The sequence below is a fragment of the Pituophis catenifer genome, unplaced genomic scaffold (assembly GCF_029215685.1).
Source record: "Pituophis catenifer annectens isolate HBS135680 unplaced genomic scaffold, rPitCat1.0.hap2 SCAF_11, whole genome shotgun sequence".
Taxonomy (NCBI): Eukaryota; Metazoa; Chordata; class Lepidosauria; order Squamata; family Colubridae; genus Pituophis; species Pituophis catenifer.
In genome coordinates, this window is record NW_027256891.1 from 5,133,389 (window position 1) to 5,147,574 (window position 14,186).

The 14,186-nt window shown below is 40.3% G+C and overlaps 1 protein-coding gene across 1 annotated transcript in view; it reads right to left on the reverse strand.

The window, feature by feature from the left end:
* Positions 1-14,186, reverse strand: part of LOC139322860 (vascular endothelial growth factor receptor kdr-like) — a 197,599-nt gene that overhangs the window by 90,789 nt on the left and 92,624 nt on the right. Inside the window, exon 11 of the mRNA XM_070952110.1 lies at positions 11,337-11,509. Coding sequence (XP_070808211.1) covers positions 11,337-11,509 — 173 coding nt within the window. The remainder of the gene's footprint in view (positions 1-11,336; positions 11,510-14,186) is intronic.

The window sequence follows — 14,186 nt, forward strand, 5'->3', positions numbered from 1 at the left end:
TCAAAGAATTAACAGAATAGAATAACAGAGTTGGAAGGGACCTTGGAGCAGTGGTGAAATCTGAACCGATTTGCTACCGGTTCGCTGGCCATGCATGCGTGTCAAGCACGTGCTGCATGTGCGCATGTGCCGTGTGTGCATGCACAGTGTGCACCAAATGCACATTGCACACACATACACAGTACACACAAAATGCATGCTGCACGCACACATGCGCAGTACACACCAATCACGTGGAAAAAGGAGGCTTTGGAAGGTAAGTATAACAGTGAGGGGGGGGAAACAGCTCTGTCGCATGATTTAAATCGTGCGGCACAGCTGATGGTCGGAAATACTAGTTCGGAGGAACTGGTAGGGTTTTTTTTAACACCACCGGTTCACCTGAACCAGTGCAAACAGGTAGGTTTTCACTGTTGCCTTGGAGGTCTTCTAGTCCAACACCCTACTCAGGCAGGAAATCCTATACCATTTCAGACAAATAGATGTCCAATCTCTTCATTAAAAAGTCCAGTGTTGGAACAATCACAACTTCTGGAGGCAAGCTGTTCCACTGATTAATTGTTCTCGCTGTCAGGAAAACTCTCCTTAGTTCTAGGTTGCTCCTCTCCTTGATTAGTTTCCGTCCATTGCTTCTTCTCCTGAAGTGCTTTTGGAAAATAGCCTGACTCCCTCTTCTTTGTGGCAGCCCCTCAAATATTGGAACACTGCTGTCATGTCTCCCCTAGTCCTTTTTTTCATTAAACTAGACATACCCAATTTCTGCAACTGTTCTTTGCATGTTTTAGCCTCCAGCCCCCTAATCATCTCTGTTGCTCTTTTCTGTACTCTTTCTAGAGTCTCAACATCTTTTTTACATAGTGGTGATCAAAACTGGATGCAGCATTCCAAGTGTGGTCTCATCAAGGCATTATAAAATGGTATTAACACTTCACCACATGTCATTCTTGCTTTTAAGCCTGACAGATCTCACGAGACAGCTTCCTCTACCTAAATCAAAGCATTTATACCCTGAAAGTTTTGGAAGCCCTCTTCCTAAGGCCCCATTTCACAGAATCACAGAATGCTAGTGCTGAAAGGAACCTTGGAGATCTTCTAGATCAACCCCCTGTACTTATATCATCCTGGTCAAATGGTTGTCCAATTGAAAATCTCCAGCACTAGAGAACGCTCAACTCTAGGAGGCAAGATGTCCCACTGATTAATTTCAAACTTTTCTTTCTGAATCAGCTATTAACTATGGAATAGAAAAAAACAGATGATGAACAGTTGTCCTGGGGTGGCTTTCAAACCTGAGCTGAATCGATGCTTCTCACAAGAGTCGGAATGCAAAGAGTTGGGGAGGGAGGTTGCTATTTTGATCCATTTAGATTTGCATAAGAATTTGCATACGCAGCCTTTCATGTTGTTTTTCTTACTGTTTGTCCGACATTGTTGCAGGATCCACTTGTTTTGCACTGCACTTACCTAGTTCTTTCAGCCAAACTCACTGGCGCATGATGTGACAAGGAGTTTTGTTTTTCATCTGGATGCTGATTTGGGCTAAAAGGGAGAGCCTGGTCCAAAGTCACCCAGGTACTTTCTGGATCTAAGAGAGGCCTGAATTGTGGATCTCCTTGCTCCTGACCCAATCTCGTAGTCATTGAGACACACTGGCTCTCTGAAAAGCACTTTCCAATCCATGGAAGTTTGATCGGGAGACTTTTGTTAAACACATCTTTGTTGTAATAGGTGAATAAAATCAGTAGAATGACTTGCCTGAAAAAGAGGGGGGGGGGTCTTAAAAAGAGGTGGAATTCTCCCAGTGGAATGGCTTGCTTTCAAAAGTTCTGGGTGATTCATCCACTGGAGGCTTTTAAGAAGAGAATGGACATGAATGGACATTGTCTGAAATGATATAAAGGCTCCTGCTTGAGCAAAGGGATGGACTAGATGATCTCCAAGGTCCCTTCCAACTCATGATGATGATGAAAATGTCCTTTTCTCCAGTAGCTGCACGTTCTCCTGGCTTTGCCAGGTAGAGAAATTCTTCCCTGTTTCTAATTGTTCTCATTCAATGAAAGAGAATTTGCTCTTGAAGATTCTTCTAAAATACCTTTCAAAGGAGGAGAGAATTTTTCTTCTCATCACAAATTTGTGCAAAAGGTTGAAAAACTGTTTCTGCCCTATGTTGTGTCAGATCTGCAGGTGACCCACACTGAAATGTACAGTTTTTCTCTTTTCTTTCCAGCTCATTGCCTTTGTATAAAGAACAAAAGAAGCTGGGTTTTTAAACAGTTCCTTTTCGGTATGCACAATTGCACATGTGGCCACAACTCATGCCAAAATCTCTATATAACTTGAGTCACACTTGAAATTAAGCATCTCGTGATGAATTTAATGAGACAAGGACTTCAAAACAAAGTTGTTTTCAAAAAAATAAAAGCTTCCGTCTCGCCTAGACAAACATTCCTACCTAATTGGAAGGAACTGGAACTTACTAAAATGACACCCTTGAAAAAAAAACCTAATGAGAGGTGAATTGGCAGGGAAGTTCTGTTGACACCAGAATCACACATTGCTACAAATAACCTGCTTTGTTTTTAGATGCACAAATTTAATTACTCTGAAGTCTCACCCAGCCATTTAGTTCAAGCCCAATCTCTGAATTCCAACCTTAGCAAAGCAAATTCCGAGCCACTTGATGAAATTCTGTTGACAGGCTCAAATGGTTGACTTGTTCCAATTCAATGTTTCCGATTGATTCAAAAAGTCAAGTTGATTATGTATGTTAGTTCAGCCCTGAATTGACTTGACAAAATGATCTTTTTGCCTTCCAAACTGCACCATTAATTTGATGCATCCAATTCAGTAATTGATCTGAAACATCATTCCGATTTGAAAAGATGATCTGAACTGATTAAATCACTTTGGAAGCTTGAACCAGTTCAAATATCAGACTGACCTCTGGTGTCATAATGATACACGGCTTGTTTTCTTAGATGTAGGTCATCTGATAACTGCAATATGGGTAGATTTACACATAGAAAAGAACAGCTACCAGATACATTGCAATTTGGAGAGGAATAGAGTAGAATTACAGCTACTTTCATGACAGAGATACAATCGAAAACTTTCTCCTCCAACATTGCAAGTCTGTGTCCCTATTCCTATTTCTTGATCCCACCCATGCAAACTTTTTATTAAATACATACATGAAACATGCATCGCCCATGTTCATATATAACGTCAACTCTAAATCATTTTTTTCCCAAAAATGAAGCCTATGATGGTTTAATAAAAAGGCTCAATTCTGCTTGTTACGACAATGACAGTGATCTGTCCCCGTCCCCACACACACACAACACAGCCAGCCGAGGGTTAAGGAAACACTTTGGAACGCACCCAGTTCTTATCTCCCTCTTGGCAGCGATAGACACACCGTCTGCCAAGGGACTTTATTTTCACAAACAGACAGATAAGATACGAACGTTCAAGAAAGTCCAAACAGAAATAATATTCCTCCCAGCAGTTCCGGACGAGGCTTTAGTGACTGTCCAAGGTTTACTTTGTTCGTCACAAGGATCCTTTGACCACTACCCTCTATTATATAGTCTCTGGGGTGTGGTCCAGTGACTCAGTTCTAATCCCTAGCACGCCTCCTAAGCTGCTGCAAATGTTTATCACGCCTTCGGAGGCGTGCGTCCAGGAATGATGTTTCATTATCACTTTGATTCGAATCAGCTGTCTCCTCTCCCTCGACCGGCACTTGAGACAATGCCAGAGGGGAGGGGCCTGGAGAGGGAGGCCTGGCTGACTCCTCTTCCTCATGCTCGGAGCTTTCTTCCTCCGATGGGACAGGCTCAGAGGGCGGGGCCACAACAGACAGTCCATGTACACTGCAAACTTCACAACCCATTTCACCTAGTTTAAAGCTTGGGTGCAGATTGTCTCATGGTCTGATATTATGAGTTGACCTTCATGGACATCCACTTGTCTGGTTGTGTATGGAATGGTATAGCAATAGCAATAGCACTTAGGTTTATATCCTGCTTCACAGTGCTTCACAGCCCTCTCTAAGTAGTTTAAGCATATTGACCCCAACAATCTGGGTCCTCATTTTGCCGACTTTGGAAGGGTGGAAGGCTGAGTCAACTTTGAGCCAGTCAGGATCGAACTGATGGTAGTCAGCAGAATTAGCCTGCAATGCTGCATTCTAACCACTGCTCTTAGGGTCTCCTGCTTGAGCAGGGGGTTGGACTAGAAGATTTTGAAAGTTACTTCCAGTCATGTAATTCTATGTTCTATGAAATTCAACTCCCAGAATTCCCCAGGTAAAATTTTTGCATTCTGGTAAAAAAGTAATGTTTGCTAAAAGGTTGACTTCCCAGTGTTCCCAGGTTGGTAAAATGAGAACCCAGATTGTCAGGGGCAATATGCTGACACTGTAAGCCACTTAGAGAGGGCTGTAAAGCACTGTGAAGTGGTATATAAGTCTAAGTACTCTTGCTCTTGCAGAATGGTCTTGGAGAATGGACAAAGTTCACTATCTGGATAATTTGCATGGTTAAAGCAAATTTGAATGGCCATAAAATGTGGCAAAACTCAATTAACAAATGTCTCACAGCCAGAGAAATTCTGGGCTCAATTGTGGTTGTAAGTCGAGGACTACTCGTACTAGGAAAAGTTCCTACTGTTCACCCAGACATAATTTTTTTGTTTGCTCTCTCCGCATATTGGATATAAATTGAAATTCAGCCAATTCATTTTCATTAAATTCATTAAATTCAACTAATAATCTTTATTGACCATTGCAGAAGTTAATCGTAAATGACCTTTGGAGAAATTCCAACAAGGAAAATAATTGCTCAATAAAAAGAGAATTTTAAAAATCATGCTAAACCTAGGCAAGGAGTGAATTAGAGCTAAGAAAAAAAATTAAGGAAAAATTAAAACTCATTTGGCCATTCATATCTCATTTTTTGGATGTTAATAGTGTACGGTCTCTTCACTCAGTCAAATATCTAAACCTTGCTATTCGAAAATCTAAGTTAAATTTTTTTAAAACAAACATTAAGCTAGCTCCTATATCTCTCCAAAGGGTTGTTTCTGGGCTGAGAAATGAATTTGTCCTTGTAATTACCGGATTTTATTACATTAGCTGTGAAATGCTAGTTGTTGCTTGTTCATTGCCTCCTACGAATCTTATGACTATCACTTTGTTGTTTGTATCTTATGATTTATGTTGATTGCTTATTTAGTATCTAATGACTATCATTGAGTGTTGTGTTATGAACTTATGATGATTGTATTTTATGATTATGATCATGATTTACCACTTACTGCTTGTATGTACACTGAGAGCTTCTGCGCCAGAGACAAATTCCTTGTGTGTCTAATCACACTTGACCAAATAAAGTTTTCTGTTCCCTTCCCTTCCCTTCCGACAAAATTTGCCATGTTTAGGGCCAAAAGTTGTGCTTTGTTAAAGCCAATCCTAGGAACTGGAAAAGGCCACTGAATAGCTAAAACCAGTTTGTATCATTTCATAAAATGGCCTAATAAATTTTCCAGACAGCTTTGTCAGAAATGTTGTTGCGGCATAAAAAGTCCTTGGAAAGATCTTTATAAAATTTCAGTTTATTTGTTTTAGGGTGAGAAGGAAAAACTCATTGCTTCACTGTAAGTAATTTTTAAGTCCACTGTACTTGCTTTGTACTCTGGCCCGGAATAACTATGTTCTCCCACGTTTCCCATTCTTGACTCCCCAGGCTGTGTAGTCACCAGCTGTTTGTTAAGATCACCTTTTGCTCTCTCTCTCTCCACCCATCTCAAATGCTTCATGGAGCTCTGGCTCTCAACAGAAATCTCCTCCAAGAAAACACAAACATTGCAAACCACCAACTTCTTGGAGGTTCTTGATGTGCAAATATGTAAAGGAAGAATATTTTTTTCCTCTAACCGATGGACTACCTCTTGGAGCTTCACAAGGTCTCTACAGAAAACCAACAGGAGAAGTGCTCTTGCCAGATTAAATACCATCGGTCTCCAGAGCAGGCTGGGAGCATGGGTGGCCCAGGCAGAAAGCTTCTACGTGTGACAAATAATCCTTGCAATTTAATGCCTGCAAAGGCCCAGAAGTTACGTGGGAAAGGAGTTGCTGGAATCTTCTGATGGCAAGAGGTTCACCTGGAGGAGCACCTCAGGTCCTCTCTAGGTTTGATCAAGTATGAATAGGGCAGTACATTTTGGAGTTTCAGCCTTACATGTCCTTTTTTTTGGGGGGGGGAATTTTTTTTTGAAATTTTTTTATTTTATAATGTAACACTCATTACATGCCCTTCTTTTAATTTACTTCTTTTCTTTCACAAGTCACCATGTCTCTACCAACTCCTAACCCTATTCCTAATGCTAACTTATCTGTAACCTTAACCCTTGCTCTTGTGGCTCAGGAATGATCAAAATAGTGGAGGCTCTCCTATTATTCTGCTATTTTTATGGTTGGTCACACAACCAGCTACATGTTCGGACTGAATTCAGCATTTTTATCCACATATACAGAACACAGAATTATTATTCTATGGAATAGAACCTTAGAGGTCTTCTAGTCCAATCCTCTGCTTGAGCAAGAGACCCTATATTATTCCAGACAAACGGCTGACCAGTCTCTTCTTAAAAGCCTCCAGTGATAGAGCACCCACAACTTCTGGAGACAAGCCCTTCCACTGGTTAATTGTTCTGTCAGGAAATTTCTCCTTACTTCTAGGTTGGATCTTTAATGATCTTAGATTAGTTCCCTCAATTATTCATCAATAGTAATAATATTGTGATGAAAAATTGTTCATCAATAACAACAATATTACTGTTATTGATTTGTCACACAGTCAGCCAAATGTTTAGACGGCATTTGGCATTTTTATTATCATTATGGGCAATTGACAGGCTACCTCTGCCCACAGCCAGGAGTTTGATCCTGATGGACTCAAGACTGACTCTGCCTTCCATCCTTCCGAGGTGGGTAAAATGAGGACCCAGATTGTTGGGGGCAAGATGCTGACTCTGTAAACTGCTTAGAGAGGGCTGTAAAGCACTATGAAGTAGTATATAAATCTAAGTGCTATTGCTGTTGCTATAAGATCTTAACCTTCTTGTTTTCCAAAACTTTCTCAATTTGATGAGTCAGTTTGGGAAATTTTGCTGCAGCCATTAATCAAATGGTCAATTGTTTCATCCTTTTCAGTACAAAAGTGACATTTACTCTTGTTAATTAAATGATGAATTATAACTTTCCTGCAATCAGTTGACAAAGCTTGTTCCTGAGCTGCTAAAATAAATTATTATTAAATATTTCTATGTTAGTGTTGACTCCTGGCAACTGCCCGGACACATGCTTGCAATTTTCTTTACAAGTTTTCAGAAGTGGTACACCACTGCAACCTTCCCAGGGCTGAGAAAGAAGGACTGGCCCCAGGTCACCTGTAGGTGACTTCATGCCTACATGGTGAGCACAAAACTCAAGTCTCCTGCTTTCTAGTCTGTTGCCTTTAACCACTGCCCTAAACTGCAGGTAAATTTGTTTGGATCTATTGGCAAACTTTCTTGGACACCCTGATTAAGTCTTGCTCATTTTACCTGTGAACATACATGTTTTATAGTCTGGACATTTTAACATGATATTTGCACAATATTTCTAAATATCATTTGCAAGATATTTGCATGATATTTCAAATTGATGGCCCATGGCCATGGTGAAGTATGAATGAAAATGTTTCTGGCAGTTAGCATACAGAAACAATTAGTTTCTAGTTTATTGTATGCAACTGCAATCAGTATATGTCAGCTTTTGCTATATAAGATAATGAGGCTTTGGATGATGATCAAATTATCATTATAATAATAAGGCTCAGCCAATGAAGCTGACTGGAAGGAGCTATAGAACAAAAGTTCTTTCTAAAGCACAGAATTGACCTGTGGGGTTCATAGTCACAAGTTGCTATGTTGGCTACTTACTTTTGATGGTTTTAAAGAGGAGTGGAAAAATTTAAAGCGGATGGATCTACCAAGGGAGCCCCTTTGATGTAGTGGTTAAGGCATCAGGCCAGAAACCAGGAGACTGTGAATTCTAGATCCACCCATGAAGCTGACTGGTGACCCTGGTTCAGCTACTTTCTCTCAGCCCTAAGAAGGAGGCATTGCCAGTATATAGGTGGGCCATGAAATTTAATAATAATAATAGTGATATATAGATAATAATAATAATAATAATAATAATAATAATAATAATAATAATAATAATAATAGATGGTAGCTTTGTTTACATCTTGATTGGTTGACCTCAGGAAGCCATAGATTCATGTCAGGGCATTAATAAATTGGCAGTTTGATTTTCAGTCCCTTCCTAATTATTCCTATCACAGAATAAACGTGTGTTTTACAGAATTAATACACACTGATGCTTAGACAACTGAGTGTGTGCTGACAAGGAAGGAAAGTTAAATATATGGCAATTGTTGAAATTCAGCCATGTGCTAACCATTAATAATAACAATCCTAACAAATAATCACCTAATAAAACTGATTTTCTATCACTCTGACATAGAACTCCTTATCTCCCTATTCATTTATATTAAAACCAGTCAAATCTTTGGCAGAAAAACAAATAATTCCTGGGCATTTTTTTGTTATATGCAGGAAGGGTTTTTTTAGAATAATCTGCTACCAAAAATGAAACATCTGTTCTTTATTATCTCTCACTTGTTCTTTTTGCAAAGTGATATTTCTTCACAGTGCACGTTATCAGCATTCCTTGAGCCGGTCATTTTTTCGATAAGTGACATCTTTACAATAATTGCAATAATGGTTCCCCAATTAATTCACCCTGCCAGGCTGATGCATGACAGAAGAACAATAGGGAGTACTTGTGTGTGAAATTGCACACAAATTTGGAAGCGGCAAGCTGACAAAATCATTAAGGCCGCTGGGCTGGCTGGACCTGAGGCAACAGACAGCCAATGTTTGTGTTAGCTGCTGGAGTTCCATGCCAATCCTGTTTTGTTGGTCTTGTTATTTAGGAACAGTCTTATTCTTATGCAAAACAAACAAGCAATGATTGTGATGCATTTGCATTAAAGAGGTTATATTAACCATATTGTATATGCCACTGATCCAAGCAACTGTTATAATGCCTAAACTGGTCCTGTAGCCAATCAAATGGGTTTCCTTACCTACTAGATTTGATGATTAAATTTCAAAACACATACATATGCTTTCACCTAAGAACACTGTACAAAAAGCTGCTGTTGTTGAGCACTAAATGTATTCATTCAACAGAATAACAGAGTTGGAAGGGACCTTTGAGGTCTTCTAGTCCAAGCCCCTACTTAGGCAGCAAACCCTATATCCTTTCAGCCAAATGGTTGTCCAATCTCATCTTAAAAACAACCAGTGTTGGAGCACCCATGATTTCTGGAAACAAGCCATTCCACTGATTGTTCTTACTGTCAGGAAATTTCTCCTTAGTTTTGGGTTGCTTCTCTCCTTGATTTAGTTTGCATCCCTTGCTTCTTGTCCTGCCTTCTGGTGCTTTGGAAAATAGGTTGATCCCTTCTTCTTTGTGGCAGCCCCTCAAATATTGGAACAGTGGTATCATGTCTCTCCTAGTCCTTCTTTTCACTAGACTAGACATACCCAGTTCCTGCAACCGTTCCTCATATGTTTCAGCCTCCAGCCCCCTAATCATCTTTGTTGGTCTTCTCTGCACTCTTTCTAGAGCTTCAGCATATTTTTTCTGTTGCTGCAACCAAATCTGAATGCAATATTGCAGTACTAACACTTCACGTGATCTGTTAATGCAGCCTAGGACTGTGTTGGCTTTTTTGGCTGTTGCAGCACACTGCTGGCTCATATTTAAGTGCCAGCAGTGTACTGCAGTACTGCAGTGTACTGCTGCAGCTGCCAATTTTATCAATGAATCAATTGATGAATTGCTTTACACACCCACCTCTCTCTATGTGTGTCTCTTTTCCTACATGTAAGCGCAAGCACACAAACTGACAATTTTTTTTGCATTTCTTGAATTCTTTGTCAGTGATTAACTGCTCTGTCTCTTTGCTAGTTTTATCGGCACCTGAGATGTCTGCAAAAAAGTTAAAATGGCCCCTGGGCCCTTGGAATTGAAACCTAGGACTCTTTGGTTCTACTCACAAAGATGCCTGGTAGGAAACTGAAACAGAGAAACCGGACTGAGTCATCATCTCATCTCTTGATAAAAAAAAAAAAGAATATCTCTCTAAATAGCTTTTGAACAAGAAAAGAAAGTTGGTGACGTCCTCAGGGCAGGATTCTGCAGTTCTAGCACTTCAAAGGGATGACATGGTCAAGGCAGAGTTGAAGTGAATGACTTCAATCTCATTGCACAATCCTCACCAGCAATCTGAAGCCCACACAGCTCCTGGTGCTTCCATGAAAATAAAAGGAAAACCTCAATTGGGAACTCATGAAGCATAAATTCATAGGGTTTGAAAGGACTTCAGAGATCTTCTAGTCCAACCCTCTGCTCAAGGCAGAAGACCTTATACCATCCTGGTCAATGGTTGTCCAGTCTATTTTTGAAAATCTCCAGTGATGGAGCATCCACAACTCCAGGAGGCAAGCTGTTCCATTGATTAATTGTTCACACTGTCAGAAAATTTCTGCTTACTTCTAGGTTGGATCTCTCTTTAATGATCTTTCACCCATTACATCTTCTCTTGCCCTCTAGTTCTTTGGAGAGTAAGTCAATCCCCATTTCTCTGTAATAGCCCTTCAAGTAGTTGGAAGACAGTTATCATGTTCCCCTTAATCCTTTCTAGGCTCTTTCCAGAAGTGGTTCTACTATCTCTACTGGAAGAAATTCTATCTTTGAGGAATAGTTGGAGAATTCCTTTTCCAGAAATCGTCCATACCATCTGTCTAGATGCACATTTGGTGGAAAATTTTGAAAGGTCAAGAATGGACTTGCTGATGTGAGCAGCTTTCTGCTTCCTAACCACAGTATTTCTTCCATTCCCATCACAGAGGGTCCTTCACATGTCCTTTTTGCTGTGATAGCATCATAGGCTATCAACTGGATGCTATTTGTGCAGTGATTTGACAGTTCTGAATGTTGTTGATGATCCAGCCTGGTGCTAGAATAGTGATGGTAAGAGTGGCAATTGTAGTAGAAATAGTGATAGAAGTCATGTTCTTATAGTACCAACCATAACAGTATTACCTTTGAATATTTGTTCTCGGTCCAGAGGCCAACTTAATGTGTGGTCCTTCTGCTTCACATTTTGTCGGGACTTGCACCCAAAAAGAAGTGGAAGAAGCTAGAGACTTACCAAGGACAACAAGTTGGATGGTGAGGTTTTTATAGAGACCATGCTTCGGGTTGCTCAAATACAGGGTAAAGTTCCCAGCATGCTTCGGTCTCACATCCCTGATGATTATCCTGTACCTCTCAGGATCTAAGTCATAGCAGTCATTGGCTTTGATCAGATGGCCATCTTTGTACCTATTTGGACCAGAAAAAGTGGGGATGAAAAACAGCTGAGACAAAGGAATAGAGGACATCACATTTAGGAGCAAATTTAATTTTTAAATTTTAATTTAGAGCTAGATATTCTGGATGTTCAGGCAAGTTCAGGTCTCTCTGCCCAAGTGGAATGTTCTCCACCCATCCACAAATTGGATTGATCCCACAGTAAACTCTCAATATAGGCAGTCCTTGACTTACAACAATTTATTTAGTGTTACAGCAGCACTGAAAGAGTGACTTATGACCATTTTTCACCCTTATGACCTTTGCCGCTTCCCCTCAGTCACGTGGTCAAAATTTGGATGCTTGGCAACTGACTCACATTTATGACGGTGGCAGTGTCCCAGAGTCACGTGATCCCCTTTTGCAAACTTCTGACAAGCAAAGTCAATGAGGAAGCCAATTTCATTTAACAACTGTGCTCCTAACTTAATGACTACAGCAATTCACTTAACAAATGTGGCAAGAAATTTTATAGAATAGGGCAAAACTCACTTAACAATGGTCTTGCTTAGCAACAAAAGTTTGGGCTCAAATGCAAAACATTAAAGCTCTAAAGTTTGCAGGTTCTATTGCAATATAAGAGAGCCAGGTTGGTGTGGTAGTTAAGGCACCAAGCTATAAATCAGGAGAGAGTGAGTTCTAGTTCTGCCAGCTGGGTGACTTTGGGCCAGTTCCTCTCTCTCAGCCCAGCCTACCTCACAAGGTTGTCATTATGGGGAAGATAGGAGGAGGAAGGTGTGTTGGACATATTGGCCACCTTGAGTTATTTGTAAACATAATAAAGGCTGGAAACAAACAAAGAAACAAACATTTTAGCCAAAGGCCTGGGTGCTCAAAAATATTAAGATGGTGGCTGTGATAGTATCATTGATTTGTATCCTATGTGCAGCTGCTTGACGTTTTGGCTATGCACTATGGACATGCTTGAAGACTATCCATCCAAGAATTGGAGAATTGAAATCAGGGACTGAAATAAATCTATTAAGAGTTAAACCACCATGTTATTTGCGGTGGGGGGATGGATAGGGAAGAGAAACATATTAAGTTACAGCATAATCCATTTTTCTTTTTGCTCCTTTGGCACGGATTGAAAACTGGGCTGGCATCTGAGGGGAAAAGAGGTTTTTAAAAACTGTTTTTCCATCCTTGGAGTTGGAGATGGGGAGGCAATAAATAGTGTCGGTTGCAGGACTCGAGAGACATTGCCATTTTGTGGGTCTGCTGCAGGCATGGAAGAGCTACGGAATTTCTTCCTGAAAATCCTAAATCTGATTCCTCAGTCACTTTCTCTGTTGGTTCTCTCAAACTCAGAACTTTGTTCTTAGGGAGATAAGGCCTGGTGTTTGGTACAGAATAACAAAGTTGGAATGGACTTTGGAGGTCTTGTTATTTATTTATTTATTTATTTATTCAATTTGTATGCCGCCCCTCTCTAAAGACTCAGAGCTAGTCCAACCCTCTGCTCAAGCAGGAAACCCTGTACCATTCCAGACAAGGGGCTGCCCAATCTCTTCTTAAGAGACTTCAGTGATGGGGGGGACCCACAACTTCTGACGGCAAGCCCTTCCATTGGTTGATTGTTCTCATTGTCAGGAAATTTCTTCTTAGTTCTAGGTGGCTTCTCTCCTTGATTAGTTTCCTTTAATTGTTTCTTGTCCTGCCTTCATTTGCTTTGGAGAATAGGTTGACCCCCTCTTCTTTGTGGCAGCCCCTCAAATATTGGAACAGTGGTATCATGTCTCCCCTAGTCCTTCTTTGCACTAGATTAGATATACCCAATTCCTGCAATTGTTCTTCATATGTTTTAGTTTCCAGCCCCCTATGATCTTTGTTGCTCTTCTCTGCACTCTTTCTAGAATCTCAACATCTTTTTTCTAAAGTGGCCACCAAAATGGATGCAATATTTCAAGTGTGGTCTTGAAATATTCCCCCATTGACTTTGCTTGTCGTAAACTGGCTGAGAAAGTCGCAAATTTGATCACATGACCCTGGGATGCTACAACCATTGTAAACACATGCCAGTAGACAAGTGCCCAATTTTGATCACATGACTGTGGAGATGCTGCGACGGTCATAAGTGTGAGAACTAGCCAGAAGCCACTTTTTTCACTACCACTACCTGTACATAAAATGGCTAACAGATTGCATGAAAACCTACAGTCGTAAAAAGGGACTATAGAACATTAGTTCCTGGAAACTGTTTTCTAAGTAGTGGAGAGTTCATGCAGAAATAGTTCAGTCTGTCAAACAGATTTCCTCCACGCTGTGACCCTGCACATTTCATGTGATGGAAAAGAAACTGCTTTTAAAATGTTATGCAGAGGAGAAAAACATTTTGTAAAATGGCTGAGATGAGTCATTGGGTACTTGCGCTGAACATAGTTCTAAGTGATCTAAGACAAAAGAAGTTATATGCATATCCTGTCGTTTACTGATTTATAATCTGCAGGTTTATTGATTTATTTGTATCCCGCCTTTCCCTATTCCATTCCAAGGGAAGGTCTTCTGCAGGAAAATCCTCCAGAAGAACCATCTTAAGTCAGGAAGCAAAGGCAGCTTGAAAACAAAAGGAAGGCAACACATGACTTCGTGAACATGATCCTCATGAAACAATAAAGTAAATTCAAGAACAAACGTGGAATCCTCTGGC